Source organism: Struthio camelus, chromosome 1, assembly GCF_040807025.1.
Source record: "Struthio camelus isolate bStrCam1 chromosome 1, bStrCam1.hap1, whole genome shotgun sequence".
Lineage (NCBI taxonomy): Eukaryota > Metazoa > Chordata > Aves > Struthioniformes > Struthionidae > Struthio > Struthio camelus.
In genome coordinates, this window is record NC_090942.1 from 191,216,906 (window position 1) to 191,242,484 (window position 25,579).

At 44.6% G+C, this 25,579-nt stretch overlaps 1 protein-coding gene across 1 annotated transcript in view; it reads right to left on the reverse strand.

Moving 5' to 3' along the window:
• Window positions 1-24,915, reverse strand: part of SIAH3 (siah E3 ubiquitin protein ligase family member 3) — a 49,103-nt gene extending 24,188 nt beyond the window's left edge. Inside the window, exon 1 of the mRNA XM_009682790.2 lies at window positions 24,529-24,915. Coding sequence (XP_009681085.1) covers window positions 24,529-24,663 — 135 coding nt within the window. The 5' untranslated portion in view covers window positions 24,664-24,915. The remainder of the gene's footprint in view (window positions 1-24,528) is intronic.
• Between the last annotated feature and the right edge of the window lie 664 nt (window positions 24,916-25,579).

The window sequence follows — 25,579 nt, forward strand, 5'->3', positions numbered from 1 at the left end:
AGAGCTTTGAAAAACGCGTTCGAAAGGAGGTGCTGGGCACTGGAGGTCTCTGCTCTGCCCATAGCAACGGAAAGTCAGCCTGGCTGTGGCTGTGGCTGCAGAAGAAGAGGGGAAAAACAAAATGAAAGTTGACTCAGCTAAACTGCGGTTCGGTCTGAAATGCTAATGTAGGGGTTGCCTAACTGTGCTGCGCAAAATGCTGGTGGTATGCAGGCCACTACAAATGGCATCAAAAGTGGGCGGGCAGGGTGCCATGACCCAACATTAGCAATACTCATCCTCACTACCACTGCTGATTTTGGCACCCAGCAAAAAATAGCCTGCAGATCTGCACATAATAAATCACTTACACCCAACAAATTTGTAACCTCCTCTCCTAAAAATTTAGCTGTCTGTAATCTAGGGATGCAACACCCAGCTCTGATACAACCCAGGTACATAACCTTTGCTCAGACTGCTGAGAAAATTGCTAAGTTGGGAGAAAGACCTGTGAGAAAGTCTATAGAGCAGAGACATACAAGATAAGAATAGTGAAAAGGTAAACAAAGGTAGGACAGCTGAGATGGGGATAAGTAGCAGCTCAAGAATTCAAGAAGAAAAACACCACCCTGGGAAGATATAAAGTCCTAAAGGAAACTGGAAAGTCAGTAGCACTGCGGATCTATCACAAGGAGCAGTAAAAACCCGCCCTGCCCCACCTGACTGCTGACTGCCTGGCCAGCAAAGACTTGTCAGCTGTCTTACCAGGGAGGCTGAGCGTATCAGTGTTTAGCCTAGTAACATGCTAAATCCCAGCTGTCTTTTGTTCATACCAACTAATAAATAACCATGTTACACTTTAAAGCTGTGTATATGCTGCTTAGAGAGTCACAGTAAAAGATGCCTGACTCAGAAAGGGAGCGTGTTACAGTCTCTTCTTTCCAGCATAGAAAGCCAGCATGACCCGTAGAAGAATGTATGGTCTCTTTGTTCATATTCTCCCTCCTTATCTTCATCTTCCGTCCAGTTAATGCAAATGAAGCATTTCCATTGTGTTCTGATGGCGTGGGGGGCATTTTAATCCCACAAAGGTAGTGGGGTTAAAAAAATACGTCCAGCGTTGTATTTCCACTTATACAAGAGTCACAGAACAAAATACCTTTGAAGATCTGGAAGGCGAGGAGATCCCTCCTATGAAACAGATGCTGTCTTCCAGTCTGCAAGGCTAGAGTTATCTACTATCTCAAAAATAGAAATCTAGTTAAAGTTTTATACGCTGTATTTTAAAGTTTTGAGATCACAGGAAGGTTTCAAAAGCAGCTCAGAGAAAAAGTGAGATTCATCTTACCTAACATCTTACCTAACATTACAGGCTTCTGCATATAAGCTAGTCAGTATGGGCTGTCCTAATAGTGAAAAAGAGATAAACAGGCATGGTCTGTTAGTGCCCCTGTGCTAGTCTGTGCTAGTCCCCTCCCCTGCTTTAGCATTTAATCTAGGTGTACCTATTTTCCTCCACTGGGTAAAACGGGATTATTATTGTTTCACAAGAGCTCCTGAGGGTTTAGTAGTGTCCTGGTATTTTCTGACCTTTAAGCCACCTTCCTTACAAATGTGTAAACTTCTCCTTGTCTGATTGTGTAGGATGAAAACACTCAGGAGACCCGACAGGCAAATGTGTTGTGTCATCACTTTACCAGCTAGCTGCTCAAAGCTCTGTGTTTCTTGCCATCCTCCACTGCATTGAGGTGAGGCCATGTGATAGATCAGGTGCAACCTCAGCACCCTCCTTTCGCATCAAGTGCGCTTGAGGGAATGTGGCAGCCATGCTGTTTCCAGATAAATGCAAAGGAAATAGGAATGACTAAAATGGGTCACTCTGCCTTGCCTTTGAATGCGGTGAAGGACACTGCGTCAACAAGTCTCCTAGTCTACATACTAGCATTTCTGAGCACCAAGCCAGCACTGGCACCCTCAGTGTCTCCTTTCTCTATTTCCTCTGAGATAAATCGACCCTATCTAAGTAAGAAACTACTTTCCTAATCTCATTAGCATGAGTTTAGATGGCAGAGAGGGCAACAAAATTAGAGCTTTTAAATCGTTATGTCTTCTCCACAGACACCAGCCCTGCTACAAGCCTACAGAGAAGTAAGGAAACCTGAGCTGTGTCTGATCTCATTATAGCTTCAAAGAACAAAACGCTTAATGGAGCAGGATGGCATGGGTTTTCCCTTGGCCTGGTCAATGGCCAAGAGAAAATGATCAGGCTCTACTCAAGCCCGGAATGGTTATAGTCTGATTCATTTTTTAAATTAAAATGATCTTCAATTCTTCAAATCTTTTCCTAGGCTCCATACGCCAACTAACATATACTCGTGTATACCTAGTCAGGTACGGTACCTCTAATTTCATGTTATATGTGTCATGCCATAGTGTTTTAATCCTCTTGTCTGTGTCTTTTTTGATGTAACAGTTTATTGCAACATTTTACATAACCACAGTTGATATATTGCATAGAGAAGCCAGAAAGCATGTCTGATCTCTTTGCTACGACAGGCAATAACTGAAGCGATATGGTTATTGTATTCAGAGAGAAACACGAACGCTGAAGAAAAGCTGCACTGGACGAAATAGAATGTAGCACCGGATTTTGGCTATTGCAAAATAGACTTCTGTATGATAGATGATGTAGTCGTCAAGAATTGTGTCACGAAATGTCTTTTTCTTAAAAGCACTGACTTCTTAAATGTCTTTTTCTTAAAAGCACTGACTTCTTACACAGCAACTTTTCACAAATTTCTCCACATAAATCAAGAAGAAAGTTATCATCAAAAATTCCTATTGATTTATTCAAAGTGACACTTAGCACAAAAAGAACTGCTTTTATTTATAAATGTGCGCTAAATTGAGGAGATCAAAAACCAAACCAAAGTATTCTGCAGACATTGCAGTTAAATGGCTTGATTACGTTGAGCAGATAGGCTGTAAACACAAAGCCAGCATCTGGAGCTAGATATTTTTAATGCAAACGGATATATGGCTGTGCCCGGCAAAAGAAAAGCAAGTAGTGAACCCAAGTGCTGGACTTCTGATCAGCCACATGGCTGAATTATTAGTTTATTCCCTGGCTTTGCTCTGGACCACTCCAACTACATCTCTGCAAGACAAAGCTGCTGCAGCAAAAGCTAACCCTAACCCGTTGAAGAAGGCAATGGCATTTAGCTTCAGGCAGGAGCTTGTTCCCCGTCTCTCATTTAGCAGTATGGATATAGCATTTGAATTTCAGGCTCTGAAACTGTACTTTGTGTGCGCAAACATCACTGTTGCAATGCATTTACACAGAGATATGTAAACCCACGTGCGTGCACACGCACACACAAACACACGTATGCACACACATCTTCTTCACTCCAGTTTGGCAGAAAGCGAAGCCTATTCTTGAAATGCTGCAGCTGAAACATCACCCCCTAAAAGGTTGTACAGTGTAGATCATTTCAGCAGTATGATTTATAGCACATCCCCCAAAATGGTGATGTTGGTAACAGACTGAGATGAGAGAGCAGGAGCTTTTTAAGCTAGCCTAATCACTGAAGTCTATCATGAAACTACCCTCTCCATCTAGAGATATTTAATTGCTCCCTGGCTTTTGGTCTCATTAAATTCCAGATAATTAATACCCAAGTACTAGGTTTTCATTCTGCCCCAAGACACTTCAACAGGTTTCCTTAGCCATGGCCCTGACATGATCATTTCCTGATCTCAGTGCTGAACACGCTGTGCCAAGCAGTTTAATGCATGTCCATTAATAGCAGACTATTTTGCTATATTAAGGAGAAAAAAAGATATAAGAAAAGTACAAGCTGTGCAATCATCAGTTTCACTGTGAATTTGAGCGATCAAAGGAATGCAGATTTAACTACTTGTCTGAGAATTGCTTTTCAAGGAGCTCTGTTTGCAAAATGACTGAAGAGCCACACTGACCTTCCTAGCTGCCGCTACCAGGTCACTGTCACGAGCTTCTCTGGCCAGACTGTCGTCTGCTGCCCTAGGGGAAAATGACCTTACAAGTCCAATTCATTCCAATTGCATCCCTTTTGACAGCATTATGCCAGACCCCCTCATTTTGCGGGATGTCTTATCATTGGTTACATCACCCTAATGTACTATCGAGCAAGTAACTCTTCCCCCTCTTCCCACTGTTAAGGTCAAGGAAAGCCCAAGAGTGGCAAAATTAAGCTCACTTGACAAGCAGGAAACTATTATCTGTCGTGAATGAAAATGCTGGATATCCCAGCAGCTGGCAATGTCCGTGGAGATTTTTTCCCTGTAGATGCCTGGTAAGAATTCAGATCGTGTCGCCGGTAAAATCAAAGGACCTAGCAGAAAGACTTACTTTCACTGTCACAGATGCTTTAGTACCCAAATTCAGTCCAGGGCACCTATTATCCGCAGATGCCAGCTTCTACTGCAATTAGTCAATGTAAATATTCATCCTGTTCAGGTTAGGCATTTGTGGTAGGTAGTTTGAATCCATTGTGGAGCCCTCTCAGTAGCCAATTGCAGTCCTCTGGGAACCCACCTGATCTCTGCTATGTGCAGTGGGAAGAGCCTTGCAGTCTAACCATGATCCTTCAGAAATGTGTTTTCTAGCCAGCACTGAAGATTGCGGCGCTGCAGGTAAAGCTCGGTTCAGCACCCTTTTCCTGAATGAAGGCCCATAAAATTCCCCTCTCACCAAAGGGAAGGGGCCAAAACCAAGTCCACCCTTTAGGTATTGAAACCACCTCTCAATTCTCCTCATTTGCCTTTATTCTAGTTTAGATCTCAACTCCAGAAAAGTCCAGTTCTCTACTTTTGTTTCAAAGGCAGCAACAATCGCAGGAAACGAGCATAGTGCATTCCCATTTGTGAAATCTGGATGCAAACCTCAGCTGTAATTTAGTCCTAAGTAAGTTCTAGCACAAATTAAATAATTAAGTCAAAACTTCCCTCATCCTTTTAAATAATCAGCAAGAAGCCTTTTGCTGTAGGTCTTCCCTCAGTGATGGCCATCGGCAAAGGCAAAGCTGGAAGGCAGCATCCCACAGGCAGTGCTGAGGCACTTGCTTTGGGGACAATAGAAGGCATCTGGCATGAAATTTGCATATTTGCCCTTGGAGACTCAACAACGTCTTCGTTTTTTTCTGTGATTTGGATGACAAGTTTAATGTAATCTCGGAACAATGCAACATATATGTGAAAGTAACTTTCTTAATTATTTTCTAGGTTACTGGGTCTGGTACTACAGCCCGACCAGGAACTGAAAAGTCCTCACAAGCTTCATGGTTCATGCACTTTAAGGTGAGATAGGGAGTAGTATGTGTCCTTCAACGGGCACCTTTTCTGGGCTGTGAATGCAATCAGCTTATGTTTACTTTGCAGTTTCTTAGCACTGTATCTCTACTCGCTATATATAACAGGTGTCTGGACAGATTATCTCTGAGAACTGCATAATTAATGGCTTTCCATGCCTTCAAAATCAAATACATTTTCATCAGCCTCAAAAGATCTCTTCTTTCTGTTCATACAAGATGTGAACCTGTAAGTGCTGAGCCCCTGAGACTTTCCCTGACTTCAGAAGAGGTTTCATCTCTTGTTCCATGGGATAACTGAGAACGCCTCCTTATTGAAAAGAGAGGAGACTGGGACTTTCTTCTTTCTGCATTGCAGACCTTTCTTTAACCTCAAAAAGGCCTTGGTTATTTCAGCTCTAAAATAGAGGTAACAGTATTTGTAAGGAGAACTGGAGTTTCTGCTTGAGAAACATTTTCTGAAAACCTGGCTATTTGCCAAAGGCAGGCATGATATTTTCCAGACCAATGAGCCATGGCCTCTCTACTGCAGGAAAAAAAAAAAAGAGTAAGACAATCCAGTCACCAGAAACAGAAGCTTCAGCATTCAGTTAGAACAAAAGTAGGGCATTAAAGCGTTATAATATTGCTAGCCCTGTATCCCCAAGGCTGAGGGAGCAGAAAGCTCACAGTTGATCCCCGGTAATGGCCCAGAAGGAGCGGGAGCAGAGCTGCTTCAGCAGCCCAAGAAGCAGATGCTCTGCAGGGAAAGGTGCTCTCTGCTGGCTCCTGGCTGGGAAAAATAGCTGAATGCATCAGGCCACTTTTCCTCTTCTGTGCTGCAACACTTGAGAGCTGAGGTCAAAATATGGTTTTGATTGAGGGATAGTAAAAATCTATTTTCCCTACCTGAGAATGAAAGGAAAAAGAGCTATCTGGCAAACTGTGGGGAGCATGCCACAGCTACTGTTGAAAAGAGAAAGTGTGGAGAGCTAGGACACTGGTGCTTGGTGTAAGCGGTGACTGAACATGTTACTGGCTTTTAAAGAGTGCTGAAGGCCCACCGAGGTGGGGTTGCAAACTTGGGGTGACTTTCATGAAGCCTCAGAGGGCAAGAACTGCTGAAGGGCTCTCTGGATCTGGCTGTCAATGGAGGCTATAACTGCATTGCTGAGAGCTGAAATTGCTGGGGAAGGAGGGAGAGAAACATGGAGGAAAGCTGCTGTGGAAGGGACAAGTTGATGTGGTAAATGTCAAGGGAATGCAAGACTATTGCAGAGCTGTTCGAGGAAGGGGGGGGTCTGAGAGATCGATACAAATCTCTATTGTCGATTAGCTGTGATTGATTTTTGTGAGGTTATTTCATCGCTTCTCCCCTCCCCCCTCCCCCCAGTAAAGTTACTTCAGTTTGTACAATAGTAGCAGTGTTTCTGTGGGGAATAGGGAAGTTCTCCTGAGCAGGAGGGAGGGGGTACTTAAATTTCCATGCTTCTGCACAGAATCTCAAGTTGCTGCTATTTCTTTAACTTCGGAAAAAAGAAAACACTAAATAACCCCTCCACAAATCTCAGCCTTCCTAGATAATCAAATGCAGACCTTTTTTGTGCTGGTAGTATCATTTCTTAAACTATCATATTTTTCCATAGACAACATATTGTGTTCTCCACCAATGAAAGTCATTGTGTCCATCATAGTGGTCTTTCTGAAAGACATCAGGTAGCTGAATTTATGGCCCTAAGCTCCTGAGAAGGGATCTTGGCTTGGCGCTTGTTCAGCTGGCCTGATGAGATTGCCATAATAACTTCTTTTAGCTTTAAAATATGTGAATTTATGTCTGGGAGGCAAAAACATTTCTGTCTGCCTTCACCAAAGCTTCCCCCTGTTGTTATGCCCGCAAAGTTTCAAATCAGACGCCTCCTTTCCCTTGCCCCTGCTGCCAGTTTTGCTGGCTGTTTCCAGATGTGTGTCCTCAGTGATGTACAAAATTTGCTGTGAGGACACAAATTTGATGATGAGGAGCAGAAGAGCCTCAGTCTTGCACCTAGCACTTCGTTTAGGCCAAAGAAGACAGGAACGTGATGCCTTGTGGTTCCTGGGGGTTAATGACTAAGAGGCAGCTCGGCAATCCTCTGGGATGGTGGTATGACCCTCTTCTGAAGGATCAGCACTCTAGAGTCCCAAGAGGATGATATTCCTGAGCATGCTGCAGAAATGGAGGAACCGTTTAACTTGTGTGGTTCCCACCTCATCTAGCAAGTGACGGCAGAAGGAACCTTTGAAGGACCACACTGATATCAGGTCCTGACAGACCCATATTCTCCCTTCCCTCGCAATTATATATTTGTTAGCATTATTACTGAACCCAGATGCATTTTAGGCCGCACAGAAATGTGTTGTTCATGATAACAGTCTCTTCTTCTTTGCTCATTACAGGCCAGGAGCTTTATGAAAGTCTTTGATATCCACTGTGTCTACAGATGGGTTGATTTATGCTCCATTTAATGAACCTTGTTCTACTGCATATTGATTTTCTGTGTGGTTAATAGTTTAACTTAAAAATGATGTGAAGGCCATAGCCATGTTAAGCCTGTACGAATACCAAAATACTTCACTATAATAAAGCAAAAAATTCTTGCTGACCTGCAGCTGGTGCATTTTCTCTCTATTTGAGAACCTGCTCAAGTGTCATAGCTAACAGAATCTCTCAAAAATTTTTTCTCATAGGTGAGCTCATAAATAAGCTAATTAAATACCAAATGGGTTATTGCCCACATATTTATTGGGCACGAGAAAGTGACGCATCTCTGACATTTCCCTCTGTAAATATGTTTTAAATAAGTCACTGGTAGTTAATTACCATACTGTAAAGTTAAGGTAAATAGATGTATTTTAGATGCTGTAAGGCAGCTGCTTTATGATAATTAAATAACATCAATGTTTAGACAAAAATCCTGGAAAATCAGGAGCATCACATCATGGTATGGCATTTATTGCTTCGCCAGCCATTGTTTCTGCATTAGATGAGATGTGCAGGATATGCCTGCGTTAGCACAAAGCAGGAAGGAGATGAGGTCCGTTTGCTGCCAGCCATGCTATTTGTAGGTATTTCCACTTCAGAGCTGTGGTCAAAATACAGTTTTGATTGAGGGATAGTAAAATCTATTTTCAGGACTACTCGGACAGTTGCCTAGAGAAGGATTTACCTCATTAGGTACATGCATTTCTTTTCTTTCTCAGCTTTGGGACTCAGTCTGAGAGGACAGCCCACCAGAAAGCCAGCTCCTGCTCCTCTCTTTCCTTTAGAACAATAGCAGCCTCTCAGGGTAAATGAAATTTATGCCTTTTTTGAGATTTGCCTATGACATTGTGCTGCATCCAAGATGCAGTTCACCTGGTTGCACAGGCTGGCCAGCTCATGACTGGCCTCAGCCTTATCTTGCAAACTGGATGTGAAGATAATGCACAAAAGTAATCATCTGGGACTGTGACAGCTTCAATACTCATTTCATATGGTGCCAGGTATGGTGGAAAACGAGCTTCTACGGTAGAACAAATGAAAATGTTACCTTTGGCCATGCAGTACGTGTACATCTACTATTCCCTGATATGCTCCACTGTTCTTGATTTACCCCATCCCCAGGTAGTACTCCCTTGAATTTTCTGCCAGTTCAGGAAGAACTCCCTGAATGCACTGAACTGACAGGCTTTTTTAATTATTGTGTGACATGAGGACATTTTCTTTGAGAGTCAAACCCACCCTGAAATTAAAGCCCAGAGACTAGTTGGCTTGTGTTGAGAGCACTGCAAATTCTGCCTCCACTTTGACGCTGTGAACCCATCGTGTCTTGGATTACATGAAGCACAGTCTCATCACTGTTTGGATGCAGAATCACCAAGAAAACCCAAAGAGATGGAGACCATTCTTGTTGCAATAGGCAACTCCCTTCCTTATGAGTGAAGACTAGCTGATGTTCCCTCACTTTTTTTTATTGGATTGTTGGTGTGCTGAAGTATAGATGATACATGTCTAAGCTTCAAAAGGTTTGTCTTTGCTAGGGACAGGCATAGAGGTTGCTACGCTCACATACACCTTTCCAAGAAAGTATCTTCAACCTTGATGTAGGTGGTTGAATTTTACTCTGGCTGGAAGCTGGAAGCTGAAAGCAAAAGCCAACTTTGCTGTCTTTATTAGGGAAAAAGCCAACTTGTGCATCAACATGCTCTTGCTGCAGATCTACCCTAAAAATCCAGGACCTTCTTACAAGGGAGGTTATGAGGCTACAGCATGCCTCATGGTGTCTACCTCAGATCATTATTTTCTGTCTCCCTCCACCTCCTCCCACAGTTTCAGGTGGAGTGGGCATCTTTCATTTCCCTTCTAAAGGCAGGCAGGGACAGCCTGCTGTGTAATGCTGGTGCAGCATGATTGCTTCATTCCTTCTCAGTGGTGGTTGCGTATTAACCATGGATTAATGAGCCCTGTAAGTATTACTTAATGCTCCTAAAATGCTTTATATTTTCTAAGTAGAGTATAATCATCATTAAGTGATTAAGGTAAAAAATAATAAACTTCAGTGGCTACAAATAAGCTTCAACATTCTTATTTCAGGTCTTACACATTTACTGCCCAATTCTGAGCGCAGAAGAGTATATCCTCCTCGGTCTCATGGACATCACAGGGTTGTGACAGTTCACAGTATTTAGGGCACCTGGACCGGTCTTGTGGATGGGTCCCTCATACGCATACAGCAGCTCATCCTACAGCAATCGGATTTGAAAATGTTGGTCTCCATCCCAAATCACGTAACTGATGTATGAGAACATTGTACAGAGAGTGAAAGCAAAAACAGAGACACTCCACAAAGCACCTCAGCTAGCTGGCAAGGCTACGTGGTGGACCACTGCAGCACATGGAGGTACCCACCAGGTTTGAACGCAGATAAACCACAACAGCTTGGCAGGATGCTTCCGTGAACAGATCCTATCTCTTGTAGGGCTTATTATTTCAGGCACATCACCCGTCTAATGCATCTATTTAGCCTCTAGGCTCAAACTGGCTTATATTCAGCCTCTAACGTGTCCTTGCTCTGTCCCTTTCTTGCATCTAAGATTCTGGGGGTAGGGTGACAAGAAAAGGTCCAGCCTGTCAGTGCCTGCTTGTACCAGTAGGTTCAAAGGTTGTTTTCATACACTGAGGGTCAAAACAGACTTAAGTACAGAGGGGAGCACACCAGATCTCTGACGTGAGCACTGCCTGCCACACTGTTAGCTGTAGCCTGGGCTCAGAGCATTGGGCTCTTTCATAACAGAGATAACTGAGTGCTCTCTAGAGAGTTCAGTCTAATTTTGCAAATGAACTCATGAACACTTGTTAACAGGATGGGTGTTGGGGAAGTCTGGTAAAGAGATTGTCCCACTAAAGTAAATATAACTACCAAAAGGTAGGTTTGTTCCCTACAATGGAAAGGAATTAGCTGTTAAACTGGAATTAGAGCAGAGGACTACTCAACTGCAGAGGACTAGTCTCGCTCTTGTTTCAGCTCTCAGCTACTTGAAAGCACCAGGTGACACAGGTCTTATTGGAGCTCCTGAGCTGTAAATATGTGTTAGACAGGACTGAGGCTGGCTTCAACCAACTGCACTAGTTGCCTGGAGAGAGCATCAAGGCCCCTTACATGAAAAGCAATGCAGAAGCTACTTCATCCGCAAGCTTGTTCTGTATTGTAAAAGTCAAGAAACAAAAGGCATTATTACAACAAGAGCTGAAAGGCTGGTTTCAGCATCAATTAGTTTTCCCTATGAGTGAGTAAAGAAAAGGTCTTCCCTTCCCCAACATCTGCTTCACCAGCCTGAGTTCTCTTGCTGTAGGCTGTTGATTAAGTCTGGCAAATAAAAGTTACTTTAGTTAAAGCAGCAAATAGATGAAATACCCAGATGCAGCCTGGATTTATCTGTGAATTGGGATTTTTTTTCTAATCACTGGCTTACTATTAAAAATTCATTAAAGGCTTAAAAATTATTAAGAGATACCTCAGCAGTAGCTCGTGTTTCCAGTTTAGCTGAAACCCTAAATTATCTCCAATTGCCTTGTGAAGCTGCTGGAGAGATTAAGCTGACTTCAGATCTGTTTTCTGATAGTGCCTTCATGTTTTAGCAACAGCCTGAAAGAAAATTTAGTCTTTAAAATCAGTTATTTACAAGCCAGTGGTTAGGTTTATGCAACCTGGCATGACCTTAACATTTTTGAGTGTCCTTTTGGAAATATTTTCTGTAGCAAAAGAAATTCAGTAGAAGTTTCATTTATTTTTAAAGTTGCATTATTTCCCATATCATCTAGACTCCTGAGAGTCAAGGCAGAAGCTGCAACTGGAAGAAAGGTTCCAGTGCGGCTCTAAGGAAGAAATTGGATGGTGATTTTGAACTGCCACAAGCATTTGTATCTGTTTTCTTGAGGCACTTTAAATCTTGACCTAGGTATAATCATGAATAACCTGCAAGTAAATACACCCCTATTTAAGGACTAGGTGTCTGCCACCTTGCTGTCCTCTTTGTGTTTGTGCTCTACCAATGTTGGCGTGTGCTTGTGGGAAACACGTCTTTGCACCCACTCTCATACACACAATGAGATGTCTAAGCCAACTATGTATCTTGAGACAGACGTTAATAGAGGCACAGGATACTGCTTGACGCAACAGAGAGAAAGAGAATCCCAAGAAAACATTCATTAGAGCAAAGACGGAGAGAAAATTAGCTAGACAGGCATCTGACCACATCACAACCATTTTGCAAGACCGTGAGGAGAGAAAATGAAATGTGAACTCCTCACCCAGGCCAACGAATCTTAAAAACCATCATAACATTCTTCAAGGACCAATGCCTCAAGGCTCCTGTCAGATATCCTCTGGTGAAACTTGCTAGGGTGGTCTCAGGCATGACAGATCCTGGCGCCTGCATCACCACTCTGCTGGGAGTTATGTCTCCACGGCCAAGCAGCACGCACCTGCATTTCAACTGCCTCTTCAGTCCGGTAAACTAATGCAAATTCTTCTGGTCAACGCACCAAGGAACTGGTCTGGGGATGGTGTGAGGAGCAGGCATACAACCCAGGGCAATGACAGCTTGCAGAGGGCCAGGAGAGTCATGTAGGAAGGGTAACATTTTAAGCTGCCACAAGAAAATGCATGCTACTCACAGACTTCCATCCTGCAAGCAAGGAACTAGTCTAAAAAGGCCAGATAAATTCTTATTTTCTGATTCTGAATGCTGCTATCCCATTCTAAGTTGCCAACACCTGGACAGCACCCATGGCCCCTTCACTGTTAAAAGAAAAGCATAGGAAATAAACTTCATCAAGCCTGGGAACAGACCCAGAATCTAGTCAGGGAACAGAAACGACACCACCTAAGCAGCCGCTCTGCCTTGTACCTCTTTGTACAGCTAATTAACAGAGCTCACACGTCGAGAAGTAGGTCTGAAGCATTAGGGAAAAAGTAGCGGAAAAGTAATCATGAAGAAGTTAATTGAATAAACCCAGCGAAAGTTTATTCTGTTCCGTTCCATAAGGAGAATGAAAGGCAAACGTGGTTGAGTGGGTGATTTGCTTCACATTATTCACAGAACGCTCTTCGGGAACATGTTTACCGTTGTGCCACGGTGCAAAGTCTTTGTAGCTAGCTGTTGAACAGTCTAATTTCTCCCCTTCAGAATCTATTTCATATTGCTTTTAAGCATCAATAACGGTGCTTATCCCAAAGCATATTTGGAAATGCAACTTATTCTTTTACCATCCTTCTTCTGTGACAGTGACCCCCTCCTTCCAATCCAGATTGAATTCATTAGCTAGTAATCTCCTTGGGCTTTGGATATACTGTAAGGATTTGTATTTCTGACTAGTTCTAAATTACTAGATGCTTGTAAAATTGGAATATCTCAATGCTTTTTCACTGGTGTCAGCCTCCCGCGTTACTCTGCAGACTCCTGTCTGTGTCCCACCTGTCTATCAGTCTTCCGTCTTCATCTTCTTCAGATATTTCCCACAGTTTGTCCCAGTCATTGCTGATGTAAATGTCCAATGATTGCTCTTGAGACCCTCGTACCTGGGCAGCCTTGCCTGCATGCCAGGCTCTGTTTATATTTAGGGTTAAAAAGTCAGAACAGTTCAGGTTGGAAGGGACTTCCGAGCAACCCATGGTCCAACCCCCTGCTCAAAGCAGGGTCAACTGCAAAGTTAGGTCAGGTTGCTCAGGGCCTTATCCAGTCGAGTTCTGAAAATCTTCAAGGATGGTAATGCCACATCCTCTCTGGGCAACTTGTGCAAATGCCTCACTGCTCCTGCGGGAAAGTATTTTTTCCTCATATCTAGTCAAAATATCCCTTGCTTCAGCCTATACTTGGTCCTTCTTGTCCTTTCAGTGTGTATCTCTGGGAAGAGTCTGGCTCTGTCTTCTCTATACCATCCCATTAGATAGCTGTGAACAGTCTTTGTATCCCCTTACCCTTCTCTTCCTCAGGCTGAACAAGCCCAGTTCTCTCAGTCTGTTCTTGAACCTCCCAAGTCCCTGACCAGCTTGGTGGCCCTCCACCGGGCTTACTCCACTATATTACTGCTTTTCTTGTATTGGGGGGGGGGGGGCCCAAAACAGACTCAATACTCTGGATGTGGTCTCACAAGTGCTGAACAGAGGGTAATAATCATTCCTGGACCTGCTGGTCACATAGACCAGAGTGTGGTTGGCCTTTGCTGCAAGGGCACACTGCTGACATGTTCAACTTGTTCTCCCACCAGGACCCCCAGGGCCTTCTCTGCAAAGCTGCTTGCTATCCATTCAATCCCCAGCCTGCACATTTGCAAAGGATTATTCTATGCCAGATGAAGGAGTCTACATTTACCTTTGTTTCTCTGCTTTGCCTGGCAATGGTGAAAGCATCCATGGTCTATCCAGCTGTTTTGCCTGAAACCTCCATTGTCAGTTAATCCAGAATGTTATTCCCTACTTTTTTCTTGAGTACAAATTCCTTCTGATAGAAAGAAATTAAAAGCCCTCACCCTTCAGTTGTGTTGCAGAACTTTTTTTGCAGTATGTGAAACTTCCCTCAAAGCTTGCTTTCAGAGAATGGAAAGTAGGTTGTCTTATCTGCACCTGTGTAAACTGATAGTGAATATATTTGGTGGTATAAGAACAACATTTTCTGGGTAGGAGGAGACATTGCTATCCTGATCAAATTTTCTTCTGGATCAGTCAAAGGAACTATAGGGCGTGGATGTAACTCATTTCACCGAGCTTCAGCAATGTGAAAATGAAGTATCTATCCCAAGCTAGTCTTCTGAGCTTCCTTGATAGTCCGTGACAAGAAAGGCAGGCTTCCTTTAAGGACAATTCATCCCTCTGGCCTTATACTCCACAAGTTGTTGTGTCTCAGTCGGACATGCTCTCAGAGGAGCTCTCAAGCAGCACCAATGGAGAACTCACAGTATGGCCCCACAGGCAAAGCCTGGTACTCATTGATCTGTTAATGCGATTTGTATCTGCCTTTTTGTGCCACAGAGCTCCAAACAGCCGACATAACAGAACCCTGCATGCAAAAGGCATCTTCTTCCGAGCAGATGATGCAGGGCAGCAGGGAGATAGTACTTCTTCCAGGCTGCATTTCCATATTACAGAGGAAAATGTCTTGAATCCCCTCTGCTCTCTTCAAATGAAGTGGATGAGTTTGCTGGACTCCTGCAGATTTTTCATACAATCTTTAGCTGGATTTGGCTTGAGTGTCTTTAGAATAAATATATCTGAATAAGACTCTGATCCTGCAAAACATACATATTTTTGAATCTGTGCACATGCTTAACACTGAAGCCAGGAGCGATCATGCAGAGTTTACGGTACTACTCCGATACCTGGCCCCGCATACACGTGTTGATAGGGATAGCTTGCAATATTATGCAGTCTGACACTGCTAGTTCTGCCATCGTACTCCTTCCACTTCAAACTCTCATTTCCGCAAAAACCTGAAGGTGACCTTAACCTTCGTCTGTCCCAGCTGCCATATGTAATCCCTTTGTGGTAGTGATTTACTCCATTTTCACACTTATTACTTTGCTTATTTTCCACATGGTAGTCCCTAATAGTGGAAGAACATTTTCATCCTCTGCTGATGTGTTGTTCTGCTCCATAGCAGCCGCCTCCCTGCTTGTCTGTAGTGTTTATTTGTTTTCTGTGCAAGGGGAGGTTACTGATTTCATCTTTTACTGTCTCATTTGTGCTCCATTTCTCTGATTCTCTTTCCATTTCAGCTGACACTTCATGCAAGAGAGAGTGTGATCCTCTTTTTAAGATAGTCACAAGGATCTGTGTCTCTGCCACACATTTTCTGGGGGATGATGGGCAATTCTCCAACCACTTTCTAGCTCAATATTTTCCTGTGCAAAATACCAGTAACGCCATTAAAACTGTGCAAGTGATTTATTTTTCAGTGGGGAGGCCAAACAGGAAGAAAAAAGAAATTCAGTTTGGATCAGTTTGGAATGAATTTCTTCAGAAGAAAAGAATAGAACCTAAAGCACATAATTTGGTGTGAAAATAGCTGGTTAATTCATTTGCGGAGTTTTTTCAAAAATTTTTCTACTTAAAAAAAAATTACACCAAAATAAGCATACAAAGCATTTGGAGGTGTTTGGCACTCTCCCCCAATGCCATTTTTTTGTTGTTGCTGGCACTAAAAGGGAGAGCTAAAGATAAATCCATTAGTGTTGTATAAGATGCTCTGAAATGCCTCTAAATAAATAAAATGGCTTCAAGTTGTACACTGCATATGTGTCAGGCCATTCATCTGCAGCGCCAGGACACTCTTCCCCACTCTAAATGAGATGACTGTGGGAGAGCTGAGATGGCTGCTGCAGGTGGCTACCAGCAGCAGACCACCCAGCCATTTTTAGGAGGTCTCCACGCACCACTGAAATTTTACCATTCAGCACAGCCCTACAGCCCTGTGCTCGAAAATCCTTAGGGGTAAAAGCTTCATGTGAGGTCACAAAAACCAACTGCGGCCAGCTGTTTGCTCCGGTCAGATGGGAAGCAGAAGGGACGTGTGCCCACCTTCACAATGCACAGTCCAGACTACTGGCTGAAATCCCCGCTGAAAGGAGATCTGAGCCACCACACCAAAGAGGAGGAGAAATATTCTCTTTTGCCTACTCTGGTGAGTAAGTTGTAATCACGTCTCACAGCGCTGGGTGGACAACAGGCAGCAGTCACACCTTCAGCAAGACCTGACCTAATCACCACTGTCGTGATATCACTATAATGATAAAAGTTTTCCAGGCACATAAAGCACTTTGCTTCCTTGCCATCTGCATCAACAAGTGGTGACAGCAAGATTTCTCTGCTCTTTGTAGCTCTCCTTGTCTGCTGGCAATTGCTTTGTAAGGGGACTTCATCTGTCAATAGGTAAATTGATGTCATTGAGCAATTTGAGGACTGAACAATCGTGATTTCTTTGGAAAGAGCTTAAAGGCAAATAAGGGATCCAAAGTTGCAGTGAAGTTAGTGATGCTTTCCTTCAGCGGGAGTGAAAAAGGCCAAAATTAGGTAAGTGACAGGCTGACAAGGAGACTCTTTTGCTTTAAGAATTTCTTATGACTGGGAACAAGCAGGGTGAGGAGGAACAATAGCTCCAGAGAAAAGACACTTAACAAAAAGAGACAAGCTATGAAAAGAAAGAAAAAATAAAGCAGTCTGATAAGGTGTTTAATGTCTCAACGTTCAAGCTTTTCATTTCCAAATAAAGCGCACACAGCGATAGGCTGGGAAGTTGCTCCCATTTTCAGAAGGATCCGGACGAAGAGCTCAGACCCAGGCACCCCCCCCAGCTCCACCAAAAGTTGGCATTAGACCCAGATCAGCTGAATTTACCTGCCCAGCTCTAATCGCCTTATGGCCTCCTTTCAAAAAATCACACCTGATATGGGGCCAGCATATTGCCCAAACGTCTTTCAGCTTTGTGTACCCTGTTCTGTGCCTGGCCAAGGGACACTGATTGTCCATTGGGTGGGGAAGGTGTTGGAGCACCGGGGGGAGATCCAAAGTCTCAGCTCTGAGCCAAGTAGGACAGGGATCATCACTTTGGGCTTTCCGCAGCATAGGAAGAACAGAGTTGGCAGCTCCGCTTCCGCTTGATGGGTGAAGCCTTCTCCAGTGCTACCGTCCCCAAAAATGGTACGTTCACACAGAAGCATTCAGTTATGAGGAGTTGGCATTTTCCAGTACCAGAATCACCACAGTCTTTCATGAAAAAGCCCCTATCCTTTTTCAAGTGCAGATGTTTCTTGCCTCCCGCCAGGAGTGAGCCTTATCCCTGATGTAGGGGCGATAGGGCACAGCAGCAGCTCCTTTACTAAAGTTCTTGGGATCTGCTGTGTTTCCTTTAATTTCCCTGATTTCCAGATTCCTCTGGTTACTGCAGCAGCTCAGATGGAATCTGAGAAGTTTCTAAGTGCCCCCAACTACGGAGAAAAAAAGTGAGCTGTGACGCCTTTGACACTAGAAGAGAATCTTAACAAATAAACCAAAAATATTTTATTTGTAAATTGCAATTTTAAGCAAATTTCATGATGCTTGGGAACCTGACCCAGGATTTTTTAATGTCTGGGGCTCGCAATGCCATATTCAATGCATGGCTTCTCTACTGAGGCAAGCAACAAAGTGTGCTAATTAATGTCAATTGTGGAGATTTCTGGGTGTGACTTACGTCTGCTGGGAACCACACCGAGTCCTCACGACTCATTTCACATAATCAAGGTTTTTATTAAAACATCTCTCTTTCCTCTGCACCCCGCGCGTTAGCAACAGCGATTATTTTGGGGCAGCATTTCTCCTGAGGGAGGTATTTGGGCCGTTATGTACAACTCAGAGCACTGCACTGAGAAATTCTCGATATACCGAGCCATATCAGAGTGGGTGGATCAGACAGCAATATGTGGCTGTGTCTGATAGCTGCTTCTAACCCCTGCTGTCAAACGCCCTGTTGAGGGGAGAGGTATTTCTCTAACATTATAATAACCGCACTGTCTCCCATTGATAACATCTGACTCGAAATGTCCTGCAATCAGGCTGCGTTTGTTATCAAAATTCATACCAGCCATTCCACCCTCAAAATCAAACGTGTCATCCCTAGGTAGGAACGAACTCAATACTTAGCCACTCTAGTCCCATCTGCAGAGCCACATCATGACAGGCGGTGTCAGTTAAGAGAGGTAATTAATTTTCCACGGCAGGTTGGGGTGGGGGGGTTGGGGGGAGAAGGAACCTTCCGAATATTAAGGTGGAAACTTCTGAGGCGGCGATCCGTCCCCTTCCTCTCTTTTGCTCCGAGGAGACGTCGCAATTGTCATTCAGGGAGACCAAATTTAAGCCCCCAGCTGCCCTCATTTTCGACTGTAGCCTCTGTGTGACACGCTTAAAACGAAGCCCACGCTGCCCCGCTTGCACCCTCCGCGGGGCGTGCATGCACACGTGTGCGCGCACGGGTCTCTAAACTCAAGGTTAATGGGTTGCAGCAGAGGAGAGCGGCCGGGACGAGGCAGCGGCATGAGCAGACTGCCGTCCCCGGGAGAGCCGCCGGAGCGTCCTCTCGCATCCCTTCGGTGCAGGAAAAGGGCTGCGCGTGAGTCGTTACGGCCACATTTGCAGATGGCTGTGGACAAATGCACAGAGGCTTCCTGAGTGTCTGCTGTTAAGCTGATTTCCAGCTTTAGCTTCTGCAGCCCGTTTTGGCGGAGGCAGCGTCGAAGGAGAGGCAGCAAATCAGCGCTGCTCACCGCCTTCTGCGGGGACGCTGTGCCCTTACAGAAGGATTTTTAAAGTCTGCTGCGGCTTTTGCTGTGCTCAACATTAACACAGCGGTGGTCCAGCTATGCTGGGTGTCTCTGCTGAGATGGTGGTGGAGGGCGGCTAGGGATGGTCAGCAGTACGTTTCAGAGGCCCTCTCTTCCCTCACACCAGACAAATAAACAAATCTCGTGGGGGTATAATGCACCATAGCACTTTAATCCCGCGCTAAGGTCTGCCGGGAATAAAGTGGATTACAATGCTATTTGGCTGGCCACTGCACACAGAGGCAAATTGTTATAAGAGGATTCAAAGCCCTTCCCTAACTCAGAGCAGATTTATTTGCGTGTTGCTTTAAAAAGTGGCTGTAACACAAATTGGCCCAACCAATTGAGCTATGACACTTTTTGAATGCAAGGCTGAAAACTTTTTATGTTCTCCTTTAAACATGGTTCTTTTCGTAATTTAATGAGCTCCTTGAAGTCCCGCAGAGACCGGGAAGGGTGCTTTTAAAACAAAGCTGCATTTTCTCATACATTCAAAAGAGTTTAGGTTGGGTGCACAAAGCTAGTAACTCCTTGAGTAAAGACAATATTTTTTACATAGCCATACACAGCACCTAGCAAAATGTCAGGGCCTGGCTAGGGTGTGATTACACTACAATAATGTATTATGTAAGACTGCCCTGACCTGGGGCAAGGGAAGAAGCCAACTAAAGAAAAAGAAAGAAAAAGGAAGATCAGAGGATGGTGGAGAAAACTAAAGGACTTAGTCTGTTCTGCCTATCAGAAAAGGCTAAGGGGAGATAAAGTTATTGCCTATAATGTATAAGAGGAATCAATATTCCTGGTAAATACTCTTCTGACAAGTATCAGAGTGGTGAAAGAGCAGTTTAAGCCAAAGGGCTGGCTTAACACAAAAAGCCAGTGGTGTAACCTGGCCCTAGAAGGAAGGAAGGTGGAAGAGGGCTTCTGGCACAGCGACATGTGCAACCAGCTTCCCGAAAGTGCGAGATGCCTCACGGAGGAGCTCAGAGCCCTGGTGTGGCCACCGGCCAGTGCGCTGCACTTTGCCATCCCCAGGGTTTCCTGCTCCGCGGTGCTGGGAACCGACGTGTTGGACACAGGCACCCGCCTTCGTTCGGGGTGCAACTAGCAGTGCTTGGGGGGACTGTTATTAACAGGGGAAAAACAGAGAGCCATTCACTGTGCCATCTGTACGTGCGGCCCAACAAATATTACCCATTCCTTCCACGCACTGAGAGCGCGTAAAACTTTCCCAGCAAGCTGAAGCCTTCAGCCATCAGGACGCCGCTCCTCTGAGCAGCTCCCTCTAGCTGTGATAGCCTCCAAGAGAGCAGTCTTTGAGCTGCTGAGCTCACGTTGCCTTGCCTTGCCTCTCCGAGAAGAGACTTCAGGGTGACTGCACGCCTCAAGGAAACCCAGGTTACAAGATAATACATATAATATGATTGAGGATGAAGGTGACCTATAGAAGTGCAGTAAATACACGATTTTCTCTGCTCAGCAAGCGCATTTTGATTACAGCTTAGTGCCAGGTCTCAAGGTGCTGTTAGCATTCTTGGGAAAGATCGTGAAAGGACAACGTGCCAAAAGCGGCAAGAAGGACAAAAGAAGCTCCAAAAAAAAAACCAAAAAAACCTCAACCCTATTTGCACCAAAGCCAAGCATGCAAAATCGAGGGTGATGGTTGCAAAAATGTCTCTCCTTGTTTAGAGCCGCCTGTGTCAGCCTGTCGTACAAAGGGAAAATAGCAGCAGATCAATACAGATATCTGCACTGACATTCTTACAGTTTTCTCTCTTAAAATACACTGGATCGCTCATAAGCCTTCTCAGTTAATGAGCCTTGCTGTGTGAAGAAAGACATAAGTTTCTTTTTAACCGTGTGTTTCTCTGCCAACTTCTGGGCCTTTCCTAAAGGAAGAGGTAAGGCAGGGCTCTTGTCTCGGTCATGGGCCCAGGTGGTGATCTCAGTGGCGGCAGGTTGGCATGGGCTTTCAACGACTCCTTTAACTCTACTTGAGGCTCCTCTTGATTTCACTTCACGACCGTGAGAGCGACACCATGCACGACGTTTCTCTGGAAGGTACTAGGGTTCCCCTGCCCAGTGCTGCTCTGTGAACATTTTGTGTGATGCCAGATTGCTGATTCACACATATAATCGGCAACCACAGTCCCTTAGCAAGGGCTGGATCCTACCGTTGCCACTGAATGCTCCCTTTGACGGACAGGGGTGAGAATAGAGGTCTTGGTGCAATTTGACTTTAATGGAGTTATGAACATTGGCACTGACTGAAGACCTGACCTCTGTGAGGGATGTCAGCGTGCATAAGCACTCACAAAAATATAATGCCTGTCATTTATTATTTGTTCTACTCAGCCAGGAACCTGCTCATTTGGGTGCTGTGAGGGTATATAATAAAATAATCCCTTTGCAAAGGGCTTACAATTTTAGTGCAAGCACAAAACTGTGGTTGTGTTCCCTTGGAGGGAAGGGAGAGAAATAACATTGTTCCTAGCTCTTGTTTCCTAGCAGGCTTGTATTCATCGACCACATACCCTAATATAGTTTTTACTTCGCTTGTCAATTGTGAAGATAGATTTGGGGGCTGTCAACAAAATGTTACAGTTGAAATGACCCAGCTAGAAATAATAGACTATGAAACATCAAAGTAGTCATAATACTGAAAACCACCACATAGGCAAACATTCAGACTTTTCCTTTTTCGTGGCTCCTCATATGTTGTTCAGTCCAACGGGACTGTCTGGGGAGGATTCCTCTGCCCCAACTTGAGATGTCTCCATGCCAGTCCACTGCATCTGAAGGACTGACCACAGCCTCCTGCCTGTGTGATCCCTGGGGAGAAGTGGGCACTACGAGAAGCAGATTCACCTGCCTTGTCTCAGATACCAGTTTTAGGACAGGACACCTTGCCTGCCAGAGATGATTACCTCTCTATTGCCAGGGAAGAGAAGGCAGGGTGACTAGTTCAGACTTCGGTGTCTTACTTGGAGATATCTAGAGTTAGCCACAGGCTCCTACCGCTCTCTGGCACTGGTACGTGAGGGATTTTAATGGGTGACTTTTGCATGGCGCTCAGCACAAAGGAATCCAACCACCTTTCACAAAACCTTTCACAGCTAGTTTCACAAAACAACGGTGAAACAGTGAAAGCTGCTGGGAAACCGAGCAAGACATTGCAAGAGTGAACCTGTCCTAAAGCCCTCCTTATTTACCAGGTTGGATGTGAACTGTGTAACTGAGAAGCACCTTCAAAACGTATTTTACTTCACACTTTATTTTCTTTTTCAATCCGTGGAGGTTTCTTGTCCACGTTCACATCTGCCTGGTGTCACAACAGGCACATATGGGAAAACATGTGCAACGGGCTTCCCACTGAAACCTTATCACATGAGGGAGAAGATTCCCTCAGATACCTCACTTACAGGTAGGACCCTTTCCTAGAAGCTCCCATTTATTTCCAAGAGAATTTTGCCTCCAGAGCCTGGTCTCAAGAACAGCAAAGTCAGTACGGACACTGTTCTTCTGTCTACTGAGTTTTGGATCTGAGCAGGGAAGAGTTTGGTCACAAGGGATTTGCCCTTATAGTGAAATGCCCTATGTATTTAACAGAGAGGCACTGAAGCATCATTTTATTTCAGTACATCTGAAGATAAAATCCTGCATCTCCTAGTATACAGAATTTGCAACCTGAGAGAAATTGAACTGATTAAAATCAGGTCTAAGAGTAGATACCAGGAGAGCAGTTAGTGGGTATCCTTTTCTCTGCTTGTGGGGCCTCATCAGACAGTGCCACTGACTCTGAAATTGTAATGACTATGATGACCATTTTCTGCTTAGGTTTTTTTTTTTTTAATAATTGAAATGATAGATGAAAGTAGCAGGAGACAATCACATAAAAGGGGTCAAGTACAGAAGCATTTGTTTAAAAAATCTCTTTATGCACTTAAGAACGCGGCTATTTCTTTCAGCAAAGTGCTTATCCATTTGGATGGCCAGATCCCTTAAGATAATAATAGGGCTGCTGGTTTTTTAAATAGCTTGTGCTGGTGGCGGCAGAGGAGTGCGCTGAGAGTGCTGACATGAGAAGTGAGGCGGCATCCGAGCAGTCCCCTTGGAGCGCCTGCCCTGGCTCCTCTGCACCGCCGCCGGGCTGAGAGCAGGCACGGAGGGAAACCCTGCCGGAGCTGCCACTGTGTTAGAAATGGTCTCGATCCATTAGCACTGCCTGATACTGGAAAAATACCTCTGAGATATCTGCCCTTTTTGGGGTGTTGTTTTTTGGATATGAAGGTGGAAGAGCCGGGATGCTGTTTCCATGCTCTGAGGAGGGACCTACCCCACCAGTGGATCTCCCTGTAGCTCGGAGAAGATCCCCCCTGTAACCCCTTCAAATTCCCCGTGGGGACTTCAGCAGAATCCAGGATGAGTTGTCCTGAGAGTAAATCATTTCTGAGCTTGCATAAGGCTAGTGGAGCAGCACCACAAATCAGGTCTGCAAGGACTTCCAGCACAACAAGATTCATTTCATTAAAGTTGGTCATTCATTACCGTGATAAAGTAATTAAAGTGTCCCGGTTGCTTTCTTCCCCTGCTGGTCCTTCGCTACATGTGGTTAAAAACATTAGGGCTTTGGCATAGGCAGAGGTGTTTGCCACTTTGCCAGTGAAAATCTAGAAATGTGCAAATAAGAGAAATGTTTTATGGGGTCTATAAATAGTTTTGCATTAAGGCAAATGTATTCTCCTGCCTAAAATAGTTTCACCTTGCAAATGGCTAAGGACGCTTTCAGCGCCGGAGGGATACCTTCAGACACCCACCAGGAGACAAAAGCAGCCTTTTCCACCAAAAGGCAAACAGGATCAACAGCCACAGACCGCCCCCCCCACACACACACTTTTGCCTCCCCATCTCTCCTCCCTCCGGTTTTCTAATCAGCAGCACCCTGTGCTTGGGTGTTGGGCTGAGGGACGGTCCAGGTGCCGGGCTGGTGTCCTTCCACAAAAAGCACTGTTTATTCAGCAAACTAACTTTTTCGTCATCTTTTTTTTTTTTTCCTAGAAACTTGCAATTTGGGTATTTGCTACACAAATGCAAGGAACCAGGAAACTTTGCTGACTGGGGGAGAGGGGGGGAGCAGTGACTTCCCAAGACCGCTTTTAGCAGCTGCTTGCTTTCCGTTAGCTCTGAAGAAGATCTTGCAGGAAGACACTAGGAACCCCCTCTTTGCCAGGGCTGCAATGTGTTAACAGCGCTCTCCCTTTCTCGCTCGAGCATCGTTTCATTCCCTGCGGAGAAACACCAGCTGGGGGAGGGTGAGCCCAGATCAAGAAGGGACAAATATTTGTAACTCACCTTTAGGCTGTGCGTGGGGTTGACAACGCAGACGAGTTGCCCGGCAGCTGAGAAAACCCTCTTTGCCTTGTAGTGTTGAAACCGCAGGTGAATAAGATCTAACACAGCCCCAAAGCACTGGGTGAAGAAAAGCATCCCAACTTTTGTTGTCGCTGCTGCTGGCGGCGGGCAGGGGAAGCAGCGGCAGAGCCCCGTAGTCCTTGAGCCCGGGGAGGGAGTGCAGCCGGCGAGCACTACGCTCCGGCACGGCTTAGCATGCCTTCATATTCATCATCAAAATAAGACGGGAAGAGGCTTGCAGCACCGGGTCGGCCAATGGAAAGGACAGAAATGTTATCCTTGAGGTCCGGAGACAGCCAATAACGAATGCCTCCCCTCCAGAAACTCCCTGATGAATTGAGCCTGGTGGAGAATGTATTATTGAACATTACCATACATCAGCACGTTGCATTTATCTTGTGATTACAGCCAGTCGTACGTAAGGCTGTGGAGATATGCAGGCAAAATTGATTGCTTAATGTCTCCATTTATTAATTGACTTAATTTAACAACAGAGCTCTCTAAGAAGAAGTCTAAATGTAAAGCACAGAAAAGAAGCCCACCAGTGAAACTGCTGGAAAGTAGCAAAATAGATTAAATGGGCTGTATTTTACTGAGGGAAGCAGCCCAGCAGAAGAATCAAATATGCCAAGAGAGTTACAGTTTCTTCCAGGGGTTAAGCAGAAGTAGATCTCACTATATAAATAGATTCACGTCTCTGCATTTTGTGGGCTTCAATTTGTTTTTTTACCGCTCTGCTGTTTTCTAAATTTCATATTCAGCTACTTCACAAGAGAGACATTCCCAGCACACAAATAACATCCCCCCTAGAATCAGGAGAGGTCAGATCTCAGGTCTGGTGTAACTTGGAATAACTCCATTTAAAGTCAGCAGTGTTTTCCTGATTTACACTCGTTGATGGATCAGGTCCATTGGACACAAAACACAGTAATTACTGGATACTGGAAATATGAGAGCATAAAAAGGCGCAGAGCATGCTTCTAAAAATAAT